Source organism: Hermetia illucens, chromosome 6, assembly GCF_905115235.1.
Source record: "Hermetia illucens chromosome 6, iHerIll2.2.curated.20191125, whole genome shotgun sequence".
Taxonomy (NCBI): Eukaryota; Metazoa; Arthropoda; class Insecta; order Diptera; family Stratiomyidae; genus Hermetia; species Hermetia illucens.
Genome location: NC_051854.1, coordinates 56,570,877 through 56,595,629, shown reverse-complemented (window position 1 = coordinate 56,595,629; position 24,753 = coordinate 56,570,877). Strand labels below are relative to the sequence as shown.

General features: G+C 43.3%; 4 protein-coding genes across 7 annotated transcripts in view; 2 read left to right on the top strand and 2 right to left on the bottom strand.

The window, feature by feature from the left end:
* LOC119658947 (ATP-binding cassette sub-family B member 6, mitochondrial) overlaps positions 1 to 7,285 on the bottom strand; it is a 28,122-nt gene extending 20,837 nt beyond the window's left edge. The window contains exon 1 of one of the 3 annotated variants that reach the window (XM_038066818.1): positions 6,875 to 7,285. The gene's annotated coding sequence lies outside the window, so the exon portion shown is untranslated. Of the gene's footprint in view, positions 1 to 6,845 lie in introns of all 3 variants that reach the window. The other 2 variants (XM_038066817.1, XM_038066819.1) reach the window with 2 other exon arrangements.
* A 293-nt stretch (positions 7,286 to 7,578) lies between these two features.
* Positions 7,579 to 17,242, top strand: LOC119658948 (small G protein signaling modulator 3 homolog). The gene is made up of 4 exons (XM_038066820.1): positions 7,579 to 7,801; positions 7,888 to 8,849; positions 8,914 to 9,400; positions 16,076 to 17,242. The coding sequence occupies exons 1-4, from the start codon at positions 7,733 to 7,735 to the stop codon at positions 16,961 to 16,963; spliced, it is 2,406 nt and encodes an 801-aa protein (XP_037922748.1). The 5' UTR covers positions 7,579 to 7,732; the 3' UTR covers positions 16,964 to 17,242.
* Positions 17,243 to 17,247: 5 nt separating this feature from the next.
* LOC119658950 (DNA-directed RNA polymerase II subunit RPB7) lies at positions 17,248 to 18,292 on the bottom strand. The gene is made up of 5 exons (XM_038066823.1): positions 18,093 to 18,292; positions 17,759 to 18,028; positions 17,652 to 17,702; positions 17,447 to 17,584; positions 17,248 to 17,378 (listed from the first exon to the last, which is right to left on the bottom strand). Exons 1-5 carry the CDS (start codon positions 18,102 to 18,104, stop codon positions 17,328 to 17,330), a joined length of 522 nt encoding a protein of 173 aa, XP_037922751.1. The 5' UTR covers positions 18,105 to 18,292; the 3' UTR covers positions 17,248 to 17,327.
* Positions 18,293 to 18,443: 151 nt separating this feature from the next.
* Positions 18,444 to 24,753, top strand: part of LOC119658949 (axin) — a 65,780-nt gene continuing 59,470 nt past the window's right edge. For both annotated transcript variants that reach the window (XM_038066822.1, XM_038066821.1), the window contains exon 1: positions 18,444 to 19,083. The gene's annotated coding sequence lies outside the window, so the exon portion shown is untranslated. The remainder of the gene's footprint in view (positions 19,084 to 24,753) is intronic.

Here is a 24,753-nt window from a genome sequence, read left to right as displayed (position 1 = left end):
ATACAAGCGTGTAACCGAAGCAATCTCCGAGTAAAAATGCTTCGACCTGTGTGCTGTTCATTGTTCACTAATGCGAAAATGTATTGGAAATGGCGACAGTGCTACTAGCTGAGAAGCTGCAACCCCATGTGCAGTTTCTAGATAGCATCGAACTATAATACATTTCATTATGCCACAGTTGGCGAACAATAACCACAATCTATGAAGTTTAAACAAAAGTTACATACGTTTAGCCGTCTAAACGATCTTGTTTGCCATTTTTGACTGCAACAAAAGCCTTCTGAAATCGAAATGGCTGGCTGGAAGAAAAACATCACTACACTCGCGTTTTGCATGGCACCAATTACCCCTGACTTCCGAAATATCTTCAACCCTTCGCCCCCAACTTCCTATGTGGGGTGTCATCTTTCTACGTTTCTCGTTTTACGACGATGACCTTCTCAACATAGAGCCCTATGCTCTTAACATCCGCACCCTTTCAGCATAGCTCTTCCTAGATCGTCCAGCCTATAAAATCGGTACTTGACTTTCGATTGGATGTAACTTCAGAGGAGCTTCCCTTCCAGTATGAACTCCCATCGACCAAATCGCCCTCGAGCAAACAAGGAAAGTTTAGTGAGACCGGTAGATTTTCCAGTCTTGCCGACCTCGATGGAGTGGGTGGTCCTTCACGTAGTCTCCAAAGGTGTCATGCTTTTACTGGACACTACTTTTTCAGACGCTGTGACTCAAACATGACCTTACACTTTCCACCTTGGGCAAGCGTGTCTTCCAATCAAATCATAACCTTTCTACGCTAGTATCGAAACCAGTTAAGGCAATGTTCATTCTTCCATCACGAAATGTATAAAGGAACCCCTCCACCCACAAGTGCTGCAACGGATCTCCAAGCTGATTTTTCGATGGGCGTTCTGTGCACACTATACATCGCTACATAAGCGCCTAAGGAGCTAAAGCCTCATGTTGCTAATTACGAAAGAAAACAACATGACCTTACGGTCAATCTATTTAAGTGAATTTACTTCATATCAAGACCACGTTTTCTTGCATTTAATGGGTAATATTGTTAAATTTCCCATGATTAAGCCCATCATTTTTGCATGTCATTTGAAGGTTAACATAATGAAGCAACTTTTATCAACTTTGCAGGTTTGAAAGTTTAAAGTACCGTTAAGATAATGCATATTGAAATTTAGATAAAAAACCGATTTTGAAATATCTCTCTTTCTTTCTTTAAACATATTTTCAAACGGACGATAACCTATGCAATTGAAAAACTATGCATTTATAAGAAATTTCATCTAATTGCCGAATCTGGGATTAAATGATTGAGGCTGTGGCAAATTGTGATTTTTTTTGGAAGGTCAAGCTTTTTGACACTATTCATGAAAAACACTATAACTCTGTAACGGTAAACGATAGAGTTCCCATTCTGTGGACTAATCTTCCGCAAACAGGTGTCACTATCCACCATTAAAATGTGTACCATCATAAACGGAACGCCATTTATACGGGGCGACCAGCAAGGTCAAATTCTCCCTTACTTATTGGAAATCGTGGCTCTTATTCAGCACTGGACAAATTTCCGCAACCATCTACTTTTCGAACCGGTTATCGGCGCTCGAGAATGAAACCAGGCTTGGATTCCGTATAAATCAAGGCATACCGTTTGAGGCAGAAATATAGACAACTCATGGTAGCCATTGAAAAATTCATTTTTCGTTCTCAATCTGTAACTGAAAAACGACCGGAGGAGAGTTGCAATACGCATAGTTCTCGCGCGATCAGTATTCCTAATCATCTTGTTATAAACTGTAATATTGTAAGCACGACAGGCAGTCTGTATTTGTCTCTACAAATCCATGCCGCCTACATTGACATGTTGCGCGCTATCTTAATTCCAGGAAAGCCACTTCTCTAGGTACCACTCAAAGGATAAGTTTGCCGTCTCTCTTTGGAAAACTACTTTTAGCACTTGCAAACCCGCGACCATGGTCTGAAACACAGGCTACGACTACGCCAATTTTTCAACCGCTTTGGCTGTTTGTGCAATAAGTACTTAACCATACTTCAAAATCGAGACAAATGGCCATTCAGATCAAAGATGTTATCTTGGTCACAGAGGGCAATTTACTTCCCACACTTTGATTGGTTGGCCGGGCAGAAACAGAATTATTTACAATGTCACTTTATGGATAAACGACGATAAGCGATAAGAAACTAGTTGGAAGGGTTTATTGGATACAGTTGAGGGGTCGTCTAGTTTTTAAGGTCACATGGTCCAAAGCCGTCGAAAATGAGTTAAGTATGGCACTTTATATAATAGTCCATTTCAAGTCGCATCGAATGGTTTAAAAACCCTCCTGTGTTCGTTAAAAAGAAGAAAACATTAAATATGACACTTTCACGGATATGTGCCTTTAATTATGTCAAAAATGCCAAGAAAAAAGATGTGGAAATGCTGTTAATCGAAAATTTCGACGGCCGTTGGTTTGAAACTAGTTTGGGTAATGTTTATAAACTTTTTTTTCATTTGCTTTTCTGAATGGAGAACCTTTCAAGAATATAATAATGATAATCATTGGCGCAACAATCCAATTGGATCAGGGCCTTGAAGTGTGTTAGAGCACTTCATTCAAGACCATAACGGTATACACAGGATATTACAATACCCTGTAGGAGACAACGTGGTCCGCATTGCGCTCCCCCGAGATTATTACCCTGATTTGATTCAGGTACTCATTCAGTGAGATTTGAACCGCGTCCTTCCGTACGATAACTTTTTGCTCTAACCACTCAACTGTCCAGACACAGTTCAAGAATATTGTGTGAAAATTTGAAACGAATCGGTGTAAAACTAATGAAGATACAGCGATTCAAGCAACTACGCCTCATGCATGATTCAGCGCGGACTCGGGTTCGACTAGCAAAAGGCTGCAGCTGCTAATGCATTGGATGGATTCAAACATACGTATAATGCTCTTCCCAAGGCTGTTTTGGATGCCATCAATCCTTATCTACTAAGATCTGCGCAAAGATGCTCTCCTGGAGCAATGTGCTGGAGGTTTTGCGCAGAACGGCGACGAGAATTCAAACCAACTTCATCATCATCAACGATGCAACCATCGGTATCCAGTCTAGGCCTGCCTTAATAGGGAACTCCAGACACTCCGGTTTTGCGCCGAGGTCCACCAATTCCATATCCCTAAAAGCTGTCTGGCATCCTGACCTACGCCAAGGCTCCAACTCAGGCAGCGTCTGCTACGTCTTCTTTTTCTACCATAGATATTGCCCTTATAGACTTCGCGGGCTCCTTCTCATCCACACGGATTAAGTGACCCGCCCACCGCAACCTGTTGAGCCGGATTTTATCCACAACGGTCGTGGTATCGCTCATAGATTTCGCCGTTATGTAGGCTACGGAGTCGTCCATCCTCATGTAGGGGGCCAAAGATTCTTCGGAGGATTCTTCTCTCGAACGCGGCCAAGAGTTCGCAGTTTGTTTGTTAAGAACCCAAGTCTCCGAGGAATACATAAGGACTGGCAAGATCATAGTCTTGTACGGCAAGAGCTTTGACCCTATGGTGAGACGTTTCGAGCGACACAATTTTGTAAGCTGAAATAGGCTCTGTTGGCTACCAACAACCGTGCGCCGATTTCATCGTCATAGCTGTTATCGGTTGTGATTTTCGACCCTAGATAGGAGAAATTATCAACGGTCTCACAGTTGTAGTCTCCTATCTTTGTGCCGCAGCGGGGTTAACAACACTCGAAATTTATTTCGAATGTTGTTAATTCGATTGACAGTTGCCACCACCGGTGTTCTCCGTGGCGGAGTAGGCCTGGATTTGGTCGAAAAAGCCACCAGATGTACGATCCCGTGTAAATTTGCGCCTACCTCAAAAAACTAGGTCCGCGGGGGATACTGGCGACGGCCACCCAGAAGGCTTCGCCACGTCTCCTAACAATTTATGACTCATTCTCAAAACGAAAATTTATGACTCTCTCAGTAGATACTGGTGCGGAGGTTTCGGTTCTCCCCGTGCCCCGGCATCACCAGCTATTTTTTCAACCTTTGAAACTTGCGGCGGAAAATTCCTCGCACATTAACACCTAAGAGCACAGACAAGTGGACGTGAGTCTTGGCTTGCGTAGAACGTTCCCGTGTCGATTCATCCTGGCGGATGCCAACTTCCCCATTTTAGCCGCAGACTTCTTGTGTCAATATGGGTTGCTGGTGGACTTGCAGAACAGGTTCCTTATAGACTCCACAACCAACCTTAATTCGTCAGGCCAAATCTCATCTCTTCCTAACAACAAACTTTCCGTACTTTTGGAGGACATTACTGACTCTCCGTGTTCGGGCACTTCTCCAAAAGTTCAGCCCGGAATGTAGTCTCCCTTAGCCAGTGAAGCACAATATGCAGCATCACATTAACACTACTGGTTTCCCTACTTTCTCAAAGGTGCGTCTCCTACCACCCCAGAAGCTGGCTATTGCAAGAAAAGAATTCGAACATCTTATGCAACAGAGTATCTGCGTCTTCCTCACTCCATATGGTCCCTAAGCCAAATGATGAATGGCGCCCCCGTGGAGATTACAGAAGGCTAAACGCACAGACTGTTCCAGACCGATATCCTATTTCACTCATACACGACTTTGCGCATCATCTCGCAAACTGGCGCATCTTTTCGACCTTGGATTTAACCAAGGCGTATCACCAAATCCAGAAGACATTTCAAAGACGGCAATATGCACACCCTTTGGACTCTTCGAGTTCACACAGATGACTTTCGGGTTGTACAATGCGGCGCAAACCTTTCAAAGGTTAATTCACTCGTTCTTGCGAAACCTCGACTTCTGTTTCGTATATTTGGATGATGTTTTGGTCGCTTCTTCCTCAATTACCAGCTTTCCGCGCCCGAAAACTGTGAAGGATTTGCGGAGGTTCTTGGGCATGCTAAACTTCTATTGTCGTTTCCTGCACAAGACCGCCCAACACAAGTCCGTTTTGAAAACGTGCTCGTCTGGCCCAAAAAAAAAAGAACACACGAGAGATTGTGTCGTCTGAAGAGGCTGTCCGCGCGTTTGATAAATCCCGACAACTGGCTGGTGCTGCATTTCCTCGTTTTTGTTGATGCCTCTGATATGGCAGTAGGTGCTGCTCTTCACCAAAAGGTGAATCAAGTCTGGCAGCCGTTGAGCTTCTTCTCCAGAAAGTTAAACCCCAACCCCGCTGCGCCACATCTTCATTGTTTTCGTTTGACCAGTGCGATTCTATGTTGTTCGTGCTTTTGGCTTTGGCGCTACCGTTGCGACCATATACTTCGTCTTGTTTTCATTAATGTGCAGCCCAAGATCTCGCGCCGCCTGCTCGATCTGGATGAAGGTAGACTGACATCTCGGGTTGTTCTTCCCATGATGTAGATATCTTCAACGTAGGCCAGTAGTTAGGTGGATTTGAAGGGGATGGTGGCTCTCGCATTTACATCGGCATCGCGAATCACTTTTTCCAGGGCCAGGTTGAAGAGGACGCATGATAGGTCATCCCCTGGTCGTAGACCGTTGTTAATGTTGAATGATCTCGAGAGTGATCCTGTTGCTTTTATCTAGCCTCGCACATTGGTCAAGGTCATCCTAGTCAGTCTTATCAACTTCGTTGGGATACTGAATTCTCTCATGGCCGTGTACAGTTTTACCCTGGCTATGCGGTCACAGGCGGCTTTAAAATTGATGAAAAGATGGTGCAACTGATGTCCATATTCCAACAGTTTTTCCATTGTTCGCCGCAGAGAGAAAGTCTGATCTGTTGCTGAATTGTCTGGATTGAAGCCTCTTTGGTATAGGCCAATGATGTTCTGGGCGTATAGGGCTATCCGGCCTAGTAAGATATAGGAGAATATCTTATAGATTGTACTCAGCAACTCAGCATCAAAATACTCAACCCATCGCTCCAATATGCCCATTCTGTCGGAAATCAGATTTCCCTCTTTGTCTCGGCAGGATGAACATCGAATGCCATACTTTAACGTACGACTGGTTTTAGTAAATACATTTAAACTATGCACGAATTAAACCGCCAAACCTGATAATAGTGTCTTCGATTTTCGGACAAAACAGCAGCCTTGATCTCAAAACTCTCATGATCCAACACTTATTGGGGTGCAAAACCCCTCTGTAGGGTTGAAAACAAACAATTTTCACCAACAATTTTGGAACATCCAAACTATAGTCTAAAACAATTTCGGGTTAATTTAATACACAGGATTCTTGGGAATCAATTTTTTGCCTTTCCTGAAAAAAGACGTTTCGGTAAATGTGATTTTTGGAACTAGCCCCCCCGCCCTTCCTAATCTCAGGACGGTCAACGAATATGTTGCCCTTGAAAAACTTGGCGCAAGGCAGTCAGGGAAAACCCAGGCTTCTCACATTGTCAAAAAACGGAGCGATGTTATTGATGAGATATTCCACTAACACTGCTATACCCTTCTAAACGTTTATTCACGTAAAGTAATCATTGAAATCGCGAAAGCAAACGCCGGGTAGTGCTGAGCAAGCAGAAAAAAATGTCTGCGGTATCTAACACTGAACCTCACAATCCCACAAAAGCCTGCACATCGTACGGTAAACAATAGATTTTTTGTAATTCAATATTTATACATGCATGCAGACATGCGGCAACTTTAGCCAGACAAACCGATAAATCAAATGATACAATCATTTGGCGATTTCGGGTAAAGTCGCTCCCCCGCTCGTTAGCCACAAGGGCGGTCGCGTAGACCCATTTCTTCGCTATGACTTAGCACTATCTCCAATCCTAACTTCCTCAAAACTACTAACTTACACAGTAGAAGGGTTGTTTACGCCACTCACTTCCTCCTCTATTTCATAATTCCTCGAAACGGCGCTACTACTCCTTGATACGCAGTTAATTTGATTAACACGTACAACACAATATCACAAGACTTATTTGCACTGCTCCGAAATTAACTCAACAATAAATTGCTTCAGAAAAAACTTACTGAGAACAATTTTGGAGTTGAATATCCACTGCACTTCTCAGCCCCGGCGAAATTGAACTACAAATATTTCACTCCGCGGCGAATAATTCACTAGGCCGAGAGTACATATTCTATCTGAATATGTTAAAATCAGTTTCGAAGCAGAATAATACGTCAAAATTAAGCCAAACTGCACACGATACTTTTTCGTGTGCACAACCCAGTACCGAATAGTACAAAACACTTGATTATGACACTTATTATTGGGATGCCCTGACAATCCGAAACATTTTCGGACAATGGCCTTTTGACAAATGACTTTCCTGTACAGCAAGCCCACTAGGGGTGCCCGATGTAAAGATTTATGTAGAGTTTTACGTTCTTCTCTACTTTTGATAGAATATTATAAGTTTTCATATGTGATTCCTCTTCTCCGCTTTGATGGAAGGTCGTGGTAATGATGTAACAACATTTTAAACCGGTCTCTAGTCATTACTCATTTGTAAACAAACAGAAGTTTCCGAAAACGATGACGTCATCGACCATATGACTACTACCAATTCTGACATCAGTGACGTTCACCTGACACCTATGCAGAGAAACGAAAAAAACAGGAACACAAGCTACAATCTCCGCAAATGTCAAGACGGCAACAGATTTTATTTATTTAGCGTAGATTTTCTTTAAATTGCTTGTGGGGGAGTTGCACGTACGGGTCCTGCCGAGTGTAATGGAGATGGCAAAGCAGTTATTTGGCTCGCGCGACCACGAAGGCTACGTGGGCAAAGAGGAACATGCCGTAAGTACTCCAAAATCTTCATATCTCGCCCACGATGAAAAGTATTTCTCCCCTAATCGATTGTCTGGTAATGTTACGTTCAACAGCGCAAATTAGAGACAGCGATATCAGAGGATGATAACGACTTCCCGGAAGCTACGGACGAACTGAGCGTCGTTGATGGCTTGCGACCTTCGCCCGGTGGCCCGTTCTCGGCTTTAACACCATCAATGTGGCCACAAGATATTTTGGCGAAACTGGGTCAGCCAGAGTCGGACGATCCAAATGACCAGCCAGATTACCGTTTCGATGAATTCGGCTTCCGAGTGGAAGAGGAGGATGGCCCCGAGCAAAATTCCAAGAAACTTTTAGGCATTCCGTTTATTGAGGACCCACCACATCGCTTGCAGTGGATCGCCCACCTGGAATTCTCGCATAATAAGGAAGCAAGTGAACTGACGTGGGAGAACATCGACATTGTACTGCCCCGTACAGAGAAACTACGAAACATGGTCCGTGAAGGAATTCCACACTCACTGCGACCGCAGATGTGGATGCGTTTATCGGGTGCTCTACAGAAAAAGCTCAACTCGGAAATATCCTACAAAGATGTCGTTAAAACGTCCAGCAATGATGCCTTGATGACGTCCAAACAAATCGAGAAAGATCTGTTGCGAATTCTGCCAACGAATGCCTGCTTCAGCAGTCCAAATGGGACAGGAATCCCTCGCCTGCGAAGAATCCTACGTGGTATTGCCTGGCTTTTTCCTGATATCGGTTACTGCCAGGGGACAGGTGTGATTGCCGCCTCTCTACTGCTGTTCATGGAGGAGGAAAATGCCTTTTGGATGCTTGCCACAATCGTGGAGGACCTGCTCCCGGCCTCATATTACTCGTCAACCCTGCTGGGCATCCAGGCTGATCAGCGAGTATTACAAACATTGATTGCGAACTACTTGTCCTCAGTTGATGATACCCTTAAATGCCATGACATCGAACTCTCTCTGATCACGTTGCACTGGTTTCTGACGATTTTCGCGAATGTCGTCCACATGAAGATTCTATTAAGGTCTGTTCTTCAATTCAGCCGAATCCAACTTTCAATCAAAACTAATGATTTCTTTCTTTTAAAGAATTTGGGACTGGTTCTTCTATGATGGCTCAATCGTCCTATTCCAAATTACCCTTGGAATGCTGAAAATCAAAGAAGACGCGCTCAAAGTCCTTGAAAATTCTGCTCAGATCTTCAACTCACTCTCAGACATTCCCGGTGAAATTGATGACGTTGAAGTTCTGTTTCAAGTCTCCTCTGAAGTCGGAGGGTCGCTAAGCCGCACAGTAATCGAGACACATCGACGTCGACACTTGGCTTATCTTATGGCCGACCACGGAGCTCTGGTGGGGAATCCAGAATCAAATCCAAACTTGCCCAAGCAACATTTAGTGAGACGACAGGTGAAAAAGAACAAATCCATGCTGCAAGCTCTCATGTTTGGAGGCAACGAAATGGAGGACGATGTAAAAAACAAAAACATTCGACAGACAGAGATTCTGGTTGATCTCAGGGAGGCGATTTTGAAAGTGGCAAGACATTTTTTGACGATAGAACCAAAGCTGCAGGTAAGTTGGAATTTTGACTATTTTTCACCCTATTGAACTTGCATTATGTACTCCGAGGTTGGTTGCTTTTTTCGACGCAACGTTTGTTGTGGTTTATTAGACGAACCAATATAAACAGTTCATTACCTGCCTAGCGTGTAGCCGTCGATGTTTTCTAAAACAACAAAAACCATTACAAAAGACAAGCGAACAAACAGGAGGCAGACTAGCTGATAAGTAAGCAGTAAATTTTTGGAAAAAACTCTTACTAATTGATCACGTAGAACTTCTGTTAGCCGACAACAATCACATCAATGAAGGGTAAAAAACGTGTAACTGTGGCATAAATAATGCAATCAAGCCTTGAGTTAGAAATCCTATACCTAGCAAAATCCGCCATGACTCCAAGAATGAAAGACTGGTCAAACTTACTATTATAGTTTCATTCGTTATAAAATAAGTGGTTTCCCAGTGAATTGTTGTGCCTTAGAGTTGGATCTGCTGCAACTGGAAAATTTTCTGGAGTTATGATAGACCAATAACGTCTTGCTTATCTCAAGTTTTCGACTTTTTCACAATCTGTACACGCAAACCTTGCATACGTCCGATCGCATCGACGTATGCTCACAATCGAGGCCTATTTGGATCATGATTTTGACATTCTTTACCCTTAAAATGTATAGTCACATCGCAGGAACTTGATTCCGTTACAATTGTTATAGTGGACCATTATAAATAAATTCAGGTAACACGTTAGGCATATTCGAGAAGTCTATTGAACTGCGGCTTAGTAATATTATATTATATAGTATAAGGGATAGGAATTTGTGGAGTAGAAAGTCAACAGCCCCTTCGTCGTCACGTTTTATGCCCCACATAAGGGGTATACCGCCGCAGGCATCGGAACCACCTGGTGTTTACTCAGCAATTTCGAAATAAATACTTGACCGTACACTCCCAATGGTATCGAGCCTAGAATTACTAGAACCTTTTTCTATCAGAAAAGATGTCTGATTGTTTTTTTGTCATGTGCACACACTTCTCAACAGAGATGTTAAGTGCTCCCAGAATACTCACTTTCTACTACTTGAGCGAGCATTTCGGCGATATAAATTGAATATTTTAAGCTTACGCGAAATAAAATGGTGGAGAGTACTCCTCTTTCCCTTGCGGCAATGTGTTTTTGTACTTTGCAAAAACAAATCGCAGCAGACGCGAATCCGGTGTTGGGTTGTTTCAGACAGCTACCGCAAGGCGCGCTCTTTTGACCTGGTAACGGTAGGAGTTTTGTGGATTTCTGCAGTTTCCACCAGAGCCTGCCGTGAAGTCACTTGGGTTTCAACTAACCGCCATCGTACGAGCAATCAGATCGACCACTTCGGGATCAGCAGTAGATTTAGGAGGTGTTTCCTAGATCTGCGTAACAAGACAAACGCTGATATCGGTCTTCAAAGGGATCATCTGATGGTCGCTTAGGTTCGCCAGTTCTCGCAGGTTTGAAGAACTGTGAACCCCTAAGTTTAACATTCACTGTTTGTATGATCCAACTGTCGCTCTACACTGGGAGAACTATCTTGCTGAGTAACCCGGATAAAAATATCAATGAGCATTGAACTGCTATCTTTTTTGGGTGCTACACAGGTCTTCGAAGGGGCGTGATAAGATCTGGCTGACTGCGAATCATGGAAGCGGATCGATGAATAGACAGGTGGCGGGCGTGACGCCCTCGAACTGCGATACCGAACGAAGTCTCGGCAAGTTTAACGTAGTGTGCGCCATATTAAAAAAAGTTTGCTATTGCGCCGGTCAAGGGAGCGGAGGATGCCGCAGAAAGAAATGATATCAGAAGTGTATATCGCATCACGAAAGAGCTTGCTCATGTTCGCAAATCTTTCGATAGTTCTACGAAGGAAATTAACGATCGTTTGAAATAATAAAAAACGTGGGCTTGCTAGCACTGATGAAGGGAACAAGTGGTTCCCGAAATATCGGTATTTGCAAGAATAAATATCTACATCGGTGAAGTTTCTCCTTTTATGGATGAAATGGCTAGTCACCGTACGCGAATACGGACTGTTCTTCCAGGAAGAAAAGAAATCATTTCGGCCATCAATGCAATCAAAAGGAGGAAATCCGCTGGGCTTAACGGTCTCACCGCAAAGGTATTTATCACTGCATCTACAGTTACCGCAGACAGGTTACTTCCACTCGTAAGGAAGTCTTGGGAATAATAGCTAAAAGAATTTTGGAAGGCATTAAAGAACAACTCAAAAGCTGGGTCGACAGAGAGTTTCCGCTTCGGATCCTCCTGCATTGATCACATCAACAACCTACGGATTATTTTGGAACAGCACCCGGAGTTAAAATCTTCGCTCCTCCTGCACAGGGGGTGTATCTGGAGTGCTCTACGCAGGAAAGGCATTCTGAAGAAACTAATGGCTATTATCAGAGCGACATATGATGGCGCAAAGGTCTAAAGTGGAGTCTAGCAGCGCTGCATCTTGCCACCGATATTATTTCCTTTTGTTATCGGTGTTCCTCATACTGCTTTGTTCAGAGGACGTGGAATAGTTCCATGGACTATAACATCTTTCCTCAAAAAGCTCGACTACGCAGATTACATTTGCTTGCTCTATCACCGGGTTATGTGGGTTATCGCCATGCAATGAAACTGACTATCCTGAAATAGCCGACAAGTGGGTCACCCTCGAACTTAGCGGCACAGAATAGTACAGGAAGAATGCAAGCTTCTCAGGGAAGCTTGAAAAAATATAAAGTACGTTGCTATGAACCGAAGTGGTAGGATCCGCAGGCATCAGAGCTACCTTATGTTAACCGTGCGATTTTCAAATGAACGTATGATCGTGCATCACCTTTACGTGCTATAGCGGCACCGTGTTTATAATTGCTTTCCACTGTTTCCCAGTTTCAAGTAAATAAGGTGCCGATTAAGCAGCCTCTGGATTTGTACTGGGCTTCCCTGGTCTGGAAATAATATCAACTCCACGTCGTTTTAGGTTATTAGATATACGCGTACGTGTCAAGCATGTGCTCTACCTATTCCAAATGTCCAGAAATAATGTCATCTAGGCATGCAAATTTGTATTTATGAAACGAGTTAAATGCTCTTTAACTCAGTCTAGTGAAATTGAAAGCTTTTTGGGTCTGCCACGGTGTAATTTTTTATTTTGTCTGGGAATTGCGCTTGAGATAGATGGTTTGTAAGAAATCGTTCCATACCCATTGCAGAATCAATGCACCTGTGACGCAAAAGTATAATATCGTTGAATACTTACCGCTTTACCAGGAGATACCACTGTGATATCAATGGCCTCCACCTGTCCGGAAATAAACAAAACGCCAAATAATCTCTTTATACCCTCAAGTCGGACGCTTCGATACGAGCACCTTTCGGTTTGGAGCAAGTTTTGGCAATAGATTTTCCGTAACAACGCTTACTTATAAGATGTGTGTTAAATCCAAAGTGTCAAAAAAATAAAAACGGACCAAACAAGGGATATATTATATAGAAAAATATTCATATTCATTTGGCCGCATAAGTCGCCGTTGGCTGGACGTATCGTAAATACTTAGGAATTCAACTCAACTCATGTCTCAGGCAACACAGAAAACCATCATAAATCCAATCCACGATAAAAATTTCTTTTCTCGGGGCTTTACTGATGGCGAAAGGGCTTTTCACAAACCCCAGAATGAACAATTATCGTATTCGTTTTGAGAATGAAGGGGGTCCTAAGTCCGCATCAACTTAATGCAGGACCGGACCAATTGAGGAGCAACTTACTCCTTCTTTTCTGGTCCACGGACCCCTCGCAGGGCTTGCACCCAAACTTTTTTAAAAAAAAAGTCAAGCGACGACGGCTTTACGGTTTCTTACCAGGGCAGAGGCAAATCGTCAGACGCTGCCTCACCTCTGCCCTGGGAGCAGCGTGACCGTAGCGGCTCGCAGATGTTGAATGCTCCTTTATATAATTCGTAAAACACGACATGCCTACGAATTATATTGAGCGCAAATCCGCCTTGTTGACCAAAGCTGGCCAGGGCTGAAATATTCGTTTTGAGAATGAAGGGGGTCCTAAGTCCGCATCAACTTAATGCAGGAGCATTCAACATCTGCGAGCCGCTACGGTCACGCTGCTCCCAGGGCAGAGGTGAGGCAGCGTCTGACGATTTGCCTCTGCCCTGGTAAGAAACCGTAAAGCCGTCGTCGCTTGACTTTTTTTAATTATCGTATATTGGGCAAATAACGGCTACAAAAAACCTTGCGCCGGAGAGTCGAAATCCTCTTCGCTAACTTTTTATGGTTAGTTTGATGGTTTCAAAATCGGCATCATATAAGTTGACAATCAGGATAGTCTAACGGTCTTTCGAAATCACCATGCAAGAGTGAAATGAAGCACTTGAATTGGTATACAATAAATCAGCATAGCGGAAGTTCGAACCTCTAATTTTCCCACAACAACTCATGGATTTTGAATGAGGTATATAAGTGCATTGCAGCAATTTATGCGATGCAGATTTCTGTAACTGTTTAGGCGTATCATTATACAGTATACATCTACCGATTGTAACTAAGGCCTAACGTCTTCACAGCTAAAAAGGGTTTTTTTTCCGAATTTGTTTACCCCTTTCGATGGGGTTAGTATCTGTACGACCACCAACAGGTGTCGAGGATGAGAAGGAGCCCAAAAAATCGCATCTAGACAGCTGAGACATAAAGTGAACTGATCAAGAATGCAATCGGTCGTGGATTTCCCTTTCCTAGATCGCGGCTCCGGGTCCATGAATATTCTAGCTCCATTGTCCCGCTGAGCCTTCATTATTGCCTTATTCCTAGCTTCAAGTCGTTTGAAAACATTTCACGATTTTCCCCATTTTTCATTTAGGTTTTCAGATACGAGTGCGATTTCAACGCACCATAAATAAAGTATGTAAAGTTTGTACTGGACTTATGAGAGACTGAAAAAACCTTTCGCCTCTTACCTTTCTGCGTCTAGCTAGCACAGGGGCGTGCAACCGATTTCAATTTTCGCCATTTTTTCTTTTACTTTTTGGAAACCATACTTGCTACCGTTTGAAGTTACAAGTTGGAGTATATGTATCCTTGCTGCCAGTCCCTCACAGGTTTCAGCGAAATTATTTGCCCGATGGTTCTTGTTTTGCCGGGGGCCCATTCTTACCTACCACTGGTAATTGCTGTCAATATTATCATCGGGGGAGGCTAGGGATATCTATCATACGCACACTGTTTGCATATTCTGCCAGGCGAGTGACGAACTTACACACATGTCCTGGGCCAGTATCCGACAATTGTGAGGCCCCTGGAGCAATGGTTAATACCAGATGGCCGGTTGAAACGCTTGGAAGTATGTGATTTCTCAGCCCTCGCCACGTTTTGATTACATCTTAGCTTCAAGTTTTTTCTAGTTCTCTGGTGATCTCCACTATTGATCTCTTCCATCAAGAGCGTCATTCCACGTAATAGAAAATGGCGATCAGGGCCGAGTCTCTAATGGACCTCAACTGAAGTAGTTGTGCCCATATCGCGGGCAGAGCTCCTTGCAGGCTCAAGCGTGAAATTGCGCTGTACAACTCGGATGCCATACGTCTTAGTTGCGGCAAAGGTATTACATATTCCTCTCATCCGTTGGTATGAATACCAAGCCTGAATTCAGTATAAACCAATACCACGGAGCTCTCATTGTGGACTCCAAGTAGATCGATGTCCGAAGAAGACCGTGGGATTACGTCCACATGACAGGTACTCACGTTAAACCACCACGACAAAGTAAGTAATCGATGAAGGGATGGATAATGCTTTACCAATAGCATAATGTCTTGGCTTGGACCTAAATGTCAAAGAGAGGAACTTCCAGATTGTCAGGATGAATTTGTACCGTTACCTTCAATCCGATAAACATTTCCTTTCAGAACGATTGGAAAATTACATTCAACAACTATAACTGGAAAGAAGGGAGTATGTAGTGGGACCCCATCATTTCATCTTACTTAGATCCAAAAAGTCGGTATCATTGGAATTCCTAATTAAATTGGGAAAGTCAAGGATTGGATACTACTCGATACTCATCTCTGTAACATTTGATTCACTTATTAAGGGAAAATTCGAAATCCTACCCATCGGACATGATTTTTGATAAGGAAATGAACTTGGTAGGCCTGAAAGCAAAGCTGCCTATTGATTATCCGCTAAACAAAAAGGACGCCTTCGATCACTCACTATCTACTTAAACTATGCTTGCTCGTTAATAGTTTGTGGAGTATGAGGCATCCACGTAGTCTTAATTCTCAATGAGACTGTTCTTCAGTTTATTGTTATCAGACTTAATTCTCTGCAAATGACAAGGCTCGCGGGGCAGGACAAAGACAAGGCTAGGTTAGATTGAGAGTTTGGAGGGAATTGCAAGCACAAGTTCGGAAGCTAATCTTCTTCCGTTGGAGAAAACATATGAAACGCAGTGCTATCTGCTGCTTCTACTCTTTATCACTTTTTGATCATATTTTGGTCGCAAATAAATCATTTGTTGCGTTGGGTTGTAAAAGAGCGCCGGAATGATTCATAAACAAATAGCTTCCACTAGTCAATACGTTTCTTCAGTTTTTGGTACTGTAAATGGCATCAATTTTATTTTCATTTCATACTCTTCTCTCTTGCAGGCCCACATCAAATTGATCGCCGACTATTCAATGGAAAGCCACGCCAAAGATCACGAAAACTACATAAACGTGTCCCGCAATCGAAAACGACGTGCCAAAGCTCTCCACGACTTCGAGCGGCACGATGACGACGAACTTGGTTTCCGCAAAAACGATATCATAACGATCATCAGCCAAAAAGATGAACACTGCTGGGTGGGTGAATTGAACGGACTCCGCGGTTGGTTTCCAGCGAAATTCGTTGAACTTCTTGACGAGCGCAGCAAACAGTACAGTTCAGCCGGCGACGATGCGATATCCGAAACGGTTACCGATCTTGTCCGGGGAACGCTTGCTCCAGCCATAAAACAAGTTCTGGAGCACGGCATGAAACGACCATCATTCCTGGGTGGGCCATGTCACCCGTGGCTTTTTATCGAAGAGGCAGCTACCCGCGAAGTGGAGAAAGATTTTGATTCCGTCTACAGCAGGCTCGTTCTCTGCAAGACCTATCGACTGGACGAAGACGGAAAGGTCCTGACCCCTGAGGAATTGCTCTATCGATGCGTTCAGGCAATCAATCAAAGCCATGACACTGCCCACGCGCAAATGGACGTGAAACTTCGCAGTCTGGTTTGTCTTGGACTTAACGAACAAGTTTTGCACTTGTGGCTCGAAGTGCTCTGCTCCTGCGTGGAAATCGTGCAGAAATGGTATCACTCCTGGAGCTTTATCTATTCGCCCGGCTGGGTCCAGATCAAGTGCGAGCTGAGGATATTGTCACAGTTCGCATTCAACCTGAACCCACACTGGGAACTCCCACCGAAGAAGGGTACGGAAAGCCAAACACTGAAGGATGGCGTGCGCGACATGCTGGTCAAACACCATTTATTCTCGTGGGACTTGTAAGGAGTGACGCAGGCGACTGTTTTCCTTTTAACCTAATCGTTGTGCTTGTTGTGTAGTCTTTGTCTAAGTTCCCAAATTTTATTTATTACTCGAGTATGTTATTATGCACATATCCCGTTGGGTTTCTCTCCTATTTATATAAATTCGTTGATGTTGTGTTGAAAACTACGCTTTCTCCCATACACCATCTCCGCCACTTAAACAAATTCAATGCATTGTAAAATTTTACATTTACAACAAATACACAATCATTAAATCAAATCATTAAAAAACAGAAAACGATGTTCTCTCGTTAACTTTATCTAATTTTTATTTTAATAGCAATAAAAAAGGATTTAGACTTAAAGATACGTTGACATGAAATTCAGCTGCAGACCAGACCCAGGTAGTCGTCCATGAGCGTTCCGATGGCAAACTGTAGCGGGTTAAGAAGAAAACTCCCATCAGTTTTCGAAGGATTTATAATATTAGGGAAAAACTTACGATTCCAGTGGCATCTACGCGAGTTCCCACAATTTTCAGTCTGATTTTGTCTTCACTGGATATGACCACGTCCTCGTCTTTTGATTTGTAACAGGGCGGATTGCCGTTCGGGCAGAACTGCATATCGGCCGGGATGGACTGTAATTATATCGATAAATGTTAGTTTGGCTAGTCACCAAGACGAAATGTTCACTGCTTTACTTACATGATGTGATATGAAGCAGGACAGCGGCCCAATTTCGGCGAACATCCCAACCTGAAGTAAAGATAGTTTTTTCAATCAAGCTAGCACCAAAAACAAAACACACCTACCTTGTTTATTTGCTTCACGACTGCATCGAGCACTTCACCCTTAAACGGTCGGAACACAATTGCCTTGTATTTTACGGGGTAAACGACGAAGCCTTGTCCTGGCTGGATCACTCCAGAGCCAATCTGGTCGATTGTTGTCACGGCAATCACAAAACCATATTTCCCCGTGCATGTTCCCTCAACTTCAGTGTACAATTTCTGCTTCACGGTCTCCAATAGTTGCGGGCCGAAGTAACGAGGATGCAATAGGATCTCATGCTCCAACGAAATCTGGGAAACAGGCAAAAGGTTATGTTTGGTTTGTGGAGTTGTCACACAAAAATACTCCACTTACGTGGTAGAACATTTTTATCTTTATTTTAAGATAGTAGTTTAGTGGTGAATGGGTTGCAACGACTCAAACAATAAAAATTAAGAAATCCTCCCGCAGCGGACCTTCAGCGACTGTATACCCAATACCGAGCTAGTGACAATTTAAAGCCAAAACATTCCCCTGACAGTTGCCCGATGACAGACATTTTTGTTTATGTTTTTCTCTTGTGGACTCTAAAGATGACATTGAAACTTAACAGCGTTGTTTATGAAATACCTGAGTTACCCCCATATTTTAGACTAGTAAAAATTGTAGAAATATCATTTTGTGCTCTAGAGAAATTATTATAGTTATATTAGTGTTTACCATACTCCTCTGAGTCCCGATTTCCACCTATTCCGCGATCCACAAATCCGAAACACTCACATACTCCAACCAACTTCAAGTTATTCTTTCATCCAAAAAACCAAAACCCTAACCTAAAAATTCCGAAACGTCGAGGAGAGGGGAAAATTCTGTGCTTTTTTGTAAATTTCACACACGAAATCTTGTCCGCGCCATCCATTCAATACATATCTCCCAAAAACGTCCAGTTTAGTGTTAATTCGATCCAACTGTGTAATTTCTGCCCGTGTCCGTTCTCCGCTAACTCGGTTAATTCAAAATACACACACAGCGATTTTAGTATTGTGCGTTCGCTTCCACAATTTTTTTTCTTCCCATCCATCATATCATGGTGCCGCCGCCGTCGTCGCCGTACATCAAAGCAAAGCAAAGTGTGATGGGCAAGTTGAAAACGATTTGTGTTGTGGGCCGTGTGCGACAGTGATTTTCTCGCGGCAAGTGATGGACGAGAAACGAATGAGAAAACGCGTGAAAATCGAATTCGGTTGCTTCGAAAGCATCGTGGCGCCGTGGAATCGATCCTGTCGCGGTGCACGGTAGATCTCGGGTGTCGCGAGACATGGCTGCGGTGCGAAAAATGCCTGAAAATGACGACAGAACTGAAAAGGTGAGCATTGTGCAGGCGCCCCCGCCGCGGCAGAGGCATTCACAGTTGGAATTTGTTTTGACCAAGGATCGGAGCCTGTCTGCGGCGGGTGGGAGGACGGCGTTGGCCCGAGTATTTTGTTTGAAGTGGCAGGGGAAGGAGGTTGGGTCGTCTAAAATTAAAGACGGTGCCTGACAGATTCGTTGCTTGGCGTTTGACGTGCGTGTTTTGAAATCTCTTTGAAGCGCTGGATCGAGGTCCGATCGCTGCCGATGATTTGTTGACATTTTCAAACGCACCGGGTGATTAGGAAGTGATTCGTGTTTATGTTTTGATTTGGCGCTGGATCGTTGCAAAAATGTTTGCACGATCCCAAAAGCGCTTCTCCTTTCATGTTTTGTTGTTGTGTAAATTGACAGTTGAAAATCCTGGTTTTGTCCGTCATAGCTAGAATAATTTTAAAAAAAAACAAATGTATAGCAAGACCGCCTTCTCAGCACAGCATCTGTCGTGTTTGCTGCAGATCCCTCTGGGCTGGGTTTCCCTCTGGAATATTGGCTTTAGTCGGAAAATTGAGATATAATTACTTTTTACTGATTCTCCTCATTTTGATTTTAAGCTGAGATTGTGTGCGATGTTCAAACGTGGCTTACCATTTTAGAGAAGTTGTTTGCCTGATTTGCCGGCTTGGCATGGTAAGTCCAACGATGGCCAGCTGGGCCCCATGTTTGATGGTCAAAGTTGAGCGGAGGAGCCACCTCCCGGAGGGCAAGTTATCACGATCAGCCATTTGAAGAAGTTCTAGATGCCGATTCTCTGCGGATTGAATTAATTCAGGACCGTAATGTCAGTCATCTGAAAATATGGAGGTCTAGAAGTTGAATCCACTTTAGCTGGTGGAAGAACCAAGGCCAGGACCATTACGAGAATCCCGTGAATATTTTGTTTTCAATTTCAGGATCATCTCCTCTCTTCCAGCTTTGCGAAATTTTAAAACGAATACGTTTGTGCCAGGACACAGTCACGACCAAGGACTTAATGGGCTGCAACGACTAAGGATCCTTACCGGGAGGTTCCTTACAATGACAAAAAAGTGACTTTTTGAATTTTGCTAGTCGGCCCAGTTTGCTGTCAACGCCCATGAAGATAATACTAATCATCAGATGCTCCCAATTATCTGGCGATTTCGCTGATTACTCTTTTTTGATTGACTTCCACATTATCCTCCCCTTAACCTCCTGGCACACAAACGTGGAAGTTTTACCAACAAGTCAGCAGGATGAAGCCCTATATACCTCGATGCTTATCCTGTCGAGACAAAGAGGGGAATCTGATTTCCGACAGAATGGGCATATTGGAACGATGAGTTGAGTATTTTGATGAACTGCTGAACAACCAAAGTATCAGCGAGTTGGAGGTCCCACCAACTGAAAACGACGGACAAATGCTGTCACCACCAAGCATAGAAGAAACAGTCCGTGCAATTCATCGGCTTAAAAACCATAAGTCGCCAAAAACCGATGGAATAACAGCCAAATTGGTTAAATATGGAGACAACCAATTACACCAGCCGGTTCATCAACTAATGCTTAAAGTATGAGACAGTAATCAATGCCTGACGACTGGCAATGGGGCATTATCAGTCCCATATATAAAAAGGGAGATATCACGCAGTACAGCAATTATAGAGGTATCACATTGCCGACTACCATATTTTCAGCTATCTTGCTAGGCCGGATAGCCCCGTACGACCAGAGCATCATTGGCCCATAGCAAAGAGGCTTCACTACAGGCAAATCAGCAACAGATAAGATTTTCTCTCTGCGGCTCTGCGGCAATCGATGGAAAAACTGTTGGAATATGGCCATCAGTTGCACCATCTTTCCATCAACTTTAAAGCCGCCTATGATAGCAAGGCCAGGGTAAAACTTTACACGGCAATGAGAGAATGCGGTATCCCGACGAAATTTATAAGACTGACTAGGCTGACCCTGATGAATGTGCGAGGCCAGATAAAAGCAGCAGGATCACTCTTGAGACCATTCAACATCAACAACGGTCTAAGACAAGGGGAGGCCTTATCGTGCGTCCTCTTTAACCTGGCCCTGGAGAAAGTGATTCGCGATGCCGATGTAAATGCGAGAGGCACTATCCTCTTCAAGTCCACCCAACTACAGGCCTATGCTGATGATATTGAGATCATGGGAAGAACAACCCGAGATGTATCTACCTTCAGCCAGATCAAGCAGGCGAAGCGAGATCTTGGGCTGCACATTAATGAAGGCAAGACGAAGTACATGGTGGTAACGTCAGCGCCAAGAAGCGAAGAACGAACAACATCATATCGCACTGCCCAAAGAAAACAATGAAGATAGGAGACTACAACTTTAAGACCGTTGAAAATTTTTCCTATCTAAGGTCGAAAATCACAACCGATAACAGCTATGACCATGAAATCCGCGCACAGTTGTTGGTGCCAACAGAGCCTATTTTAGGTTACAAAAACTGTTTCGTTCGAAATGTCTCACCATAAGGTCAAAACTCTTACTGTACAAGACTATGATCCTGCCAGTCCTTATGTATTCCTCGGAGACTTGGGTTCTTAGCAAAAAAACTGCAAATTCTTGGCCGCGTTCGAGGGAAGAATCCTCCGAAGAATTTTTGGGCCTCTACATGAGGATGGACGATTCCGTAGCATACATAACGACGAAATCTATGAGTGATACCATGACCACCAGGTTGTAAATAAAATCCGACTCAACAGGTTACAGTGGACGGGTCACTTAATCCGTATGGATGAGGAGGAGTCCGGAAAGTGTATAAGGGCAATATCTATGGTGAAAAAGAATGCGAGGCCGACGCTGCCTGAGATGGAGCGCTGGCGTAGATCAGGACGCCAGACAGCTTTTAGGGATATCGAATTGGTGGACCCCAGCGCAAAACCACGGTGTCTGGAGATCCTTATTATGGCAGGCCTAGACCGGATACCGGTTATTGCGCCGTTGATGATGATAACACCTTGGCATCGCGTAAATTAACTCCTGCTATATCAATTACATTTTTGCTATGAACTGAACTTAAAATATACTCAAAGTTTCCAAGCTTGTCACAAATGACGACTAAAAGAGATCGTAATTTGTGCCCTAGCGCGAATAAAGAATAATCGGTTTCTGGGAAGTGCATACGCTCCTCGACAATAGTGATGAAGCCTTCCAAAATACTCGCTTTTTTCAACTTCTATATTCTCGGTCTAAGCAAATAAGATGGAGGGGCTTAGAAATCACTCCTCTTCTCTTTTGTAGCAGTAAACGCGAATCCAAAAAAACTTTCCTATAGGCCACATTGTTACCTGGATGATGAATACGAATACGAAAATGGATTCGACAATACCTTCTTCGGAGATGTGCTGCAGAGGTATGATCTTGGTAATCACAACCAAAACAGTGAAACTTTGTCATCAGCACAAGCTTAGTTGGGTCTCGTCTGACCACCGATGAATTTATAATCAGATCGACCATACTAGAATCAACAGTAGATTCAGAAGTTATCTTCTGCAGTGTTGCCATCGATTTCGAAAAGATGGTCGGTTACCTTCGTTCGCTTGTCACTATTGCAGTCTGCTCCCAGGGGAGGAGAGCAACGGCAGGCCAAATTCAAATCGATGATTTCTAAGATCCGGGTGTCATCCAGGATTGGAAAAATGTTCTTTCTGCGCTAAAGACGGGAACTCTGAATATTGATGCACACTGAACCGCAAAAGTTACCTTTGTTAACTTTGGCGCGACTACGTTTCAAAAGAATGCCATAAGACCTGTCACGAGAACATTTATTGTATTGTATAATATTTGCATACATTACCACATACTCTTGGCCAACAAAAAGGAAAATGTCTTCAAAGGCAAATCTTTTGCTTCAAAGTAGAGTCTCTGAAAAATTCAAAGTCCTCAGTATTACTTTGGTTGATGGACAAGGGTAATGGATGATATAATCTTTCCTTGAACATCTTGCTTACACTGGTGACACTTGCTTGGTCGTTCGTCGAGTCATGGACCTTGGTCAAATGTCTCCGGATTTAGAAAAGGATTGAAGAAAAACAACAACAAAACCAAGGTTCTAAATCTGACTGGTTATAGCATTCTTCATATTTGAATTAATGCGCAGAATATCGAGGAGGCGAACAGGTTGTATGTCTAGGCAGCGATAGTTCCGTCGACGGCCGATTAATGTGAATCAATGAGCGGTGTTCTTCAGAATTTGGAATTATGTTTATCAACAAAAGACTCCTCTTTGCCAATGTTTTCTCTGTGCTGCCTAGAACCGATAGGATTGGCGTGTAGTTGAGATTGATGCGCAATGCTCGTTCTAGGGTTTATATCAGCCGTATTCAGAGGATGACGAAGGATACGACTTTCTTAGTCCTAAATATGCTGTAGGTCTAGAGTGACTTTGGAGGTAGGAGGCTTCCTTAAGGGAGAGGATATTTACACTAAGGTCTCCAGAACTATTGTTTCCGTTCGATGGTTATTGTGCCCATCACAATTGCTTTAGCCTTCCGTATGGCCTTAGATATTCTCCGTAATGTATTTCCTGCAGTGAACGAATGTCGTACGTTTCCCGTATGTTATATCCATCTATTCTCACCTTCTCTAAATAGTAGTTTAGATTGTCTCTGGCGGCTATTTTCGCCTGAAAGCGCTAGTGTATTTACGTATTAGCTCAAGACATAGTCATGTGGGGTACCATTGGTATTAGTTCTGACAATTTTTGCCAAGGGAAGGAGTGCACAGGTCCGAAAGGGGCCAGTTACTTGAAGGATCCTTTCTCCGAAAAATATTACAGCAAAGTTTGATGGAAATCGCATGATTACTAACAGATTTATAATAGATCAAATTTGCCACTTTTGCACACATTTCTTGGATCCTAAGGCTTTTAATATCAATATCAGACTAAAGTGAATAGTCTCGCAAACCAAATGCATAAACATTACGAATTAGGTAGGGGACAAACGCGGGTGTGTTCAGCTTCCGGACTTGTTTTTTTTTCTAATTTGGGGGCACAAACAGATCCGGGGACCATAAAAGTTGAAGGGAAAGTCTCTCTCTGGTTTGTCCGGTCCAGAATTTTCGTGATATATTTCCAGAGTTGACTTTGTGATTTTGAAGATGAAATGAGAGACAGGCGAATGTTTGGAGCTGGAATAGCAGCTTCCCTCTGCTCTGTCTGTGGTCATCATTCTAGAGCTCTATTATTTAGCGTGGTTGTTACCACGAATTGATATATCCAGTATATAACTCTAGTTTGCTTTTGTTTATTACATTTTCGAAATCTTTGTTGTTTGGATTTTGAATCTAGTATCTCCTCTAGATACTTCCATACTTTCAAAAAGAGGTTGCAATATGAATTCGTCCTACTTTCTGTTTCCTATACAGACCAGGAGGGTGTTTTGTTCGGTTTATCATAGATTTTGACGATCACTTTAGCCTTCCGCTAAACAAAGAGCTTAAACAAGATCTAATAATAATCAACATCAACCGCAACAACCGGTATCCGGTCTAGGCCTGCCTTAATAAGGAACTGCAGACATCCAGGTTTTGCGCCGAGGTCCACTAATTCGATATCTCTAAAAGCTGTCTGGGGTCCTGACCTCGACCTCGTCTTCTTTTTCTGCCATAATATTGATATTGAGATATT

What these genes read in the sequence shown, in the direction of transcription:
- LOC119658948 (XM_038066820.1), top strand. Translation starts at nt 7,733, where the DNA reads ATGGAGATGGCAAAGCAGTTATTTGGCTCGCGCGACCACGAAGGCTAC. An exon ending in TGGGCAAAGAGGAACATGCC is followed by an intron (nt 7,802 to 7,887) that starts GTAAGTACTCCA and finishes TACGTTCAACAG; the next exon opens with CGCAAATTAGAGACAGCGAT. An exon ending in CACATGAAGATTCTATTAAG is followed by an intron (nt 8,850 to 8,913) that starts GTCTGTTCTTCA and finishes TTTCTTTTAAAG; the next exon opens with AATTTGGGACTGGTTCTTCT.
- LOC119658950 (XM_038066823.1), bottom strand. An exon ending in TCGTGAAGCAAATAAACAAG is followed by an intron (nt 17,703 to 17,758) that starts GTAGGTGTGTTT and finishes TCTTTACTTCAG; the next exon opens with GTTGGGATGTTCGCCGAAAT. An exon ending in GCGTAGATGCCACTGGAATC is followed by an intron (nt 17,379 to 17,446) that starts GTAAGTTTTTCC and finishes AACCCGCTACAG; the next exon opens with TTTGCCATCGGAACGCTCAT.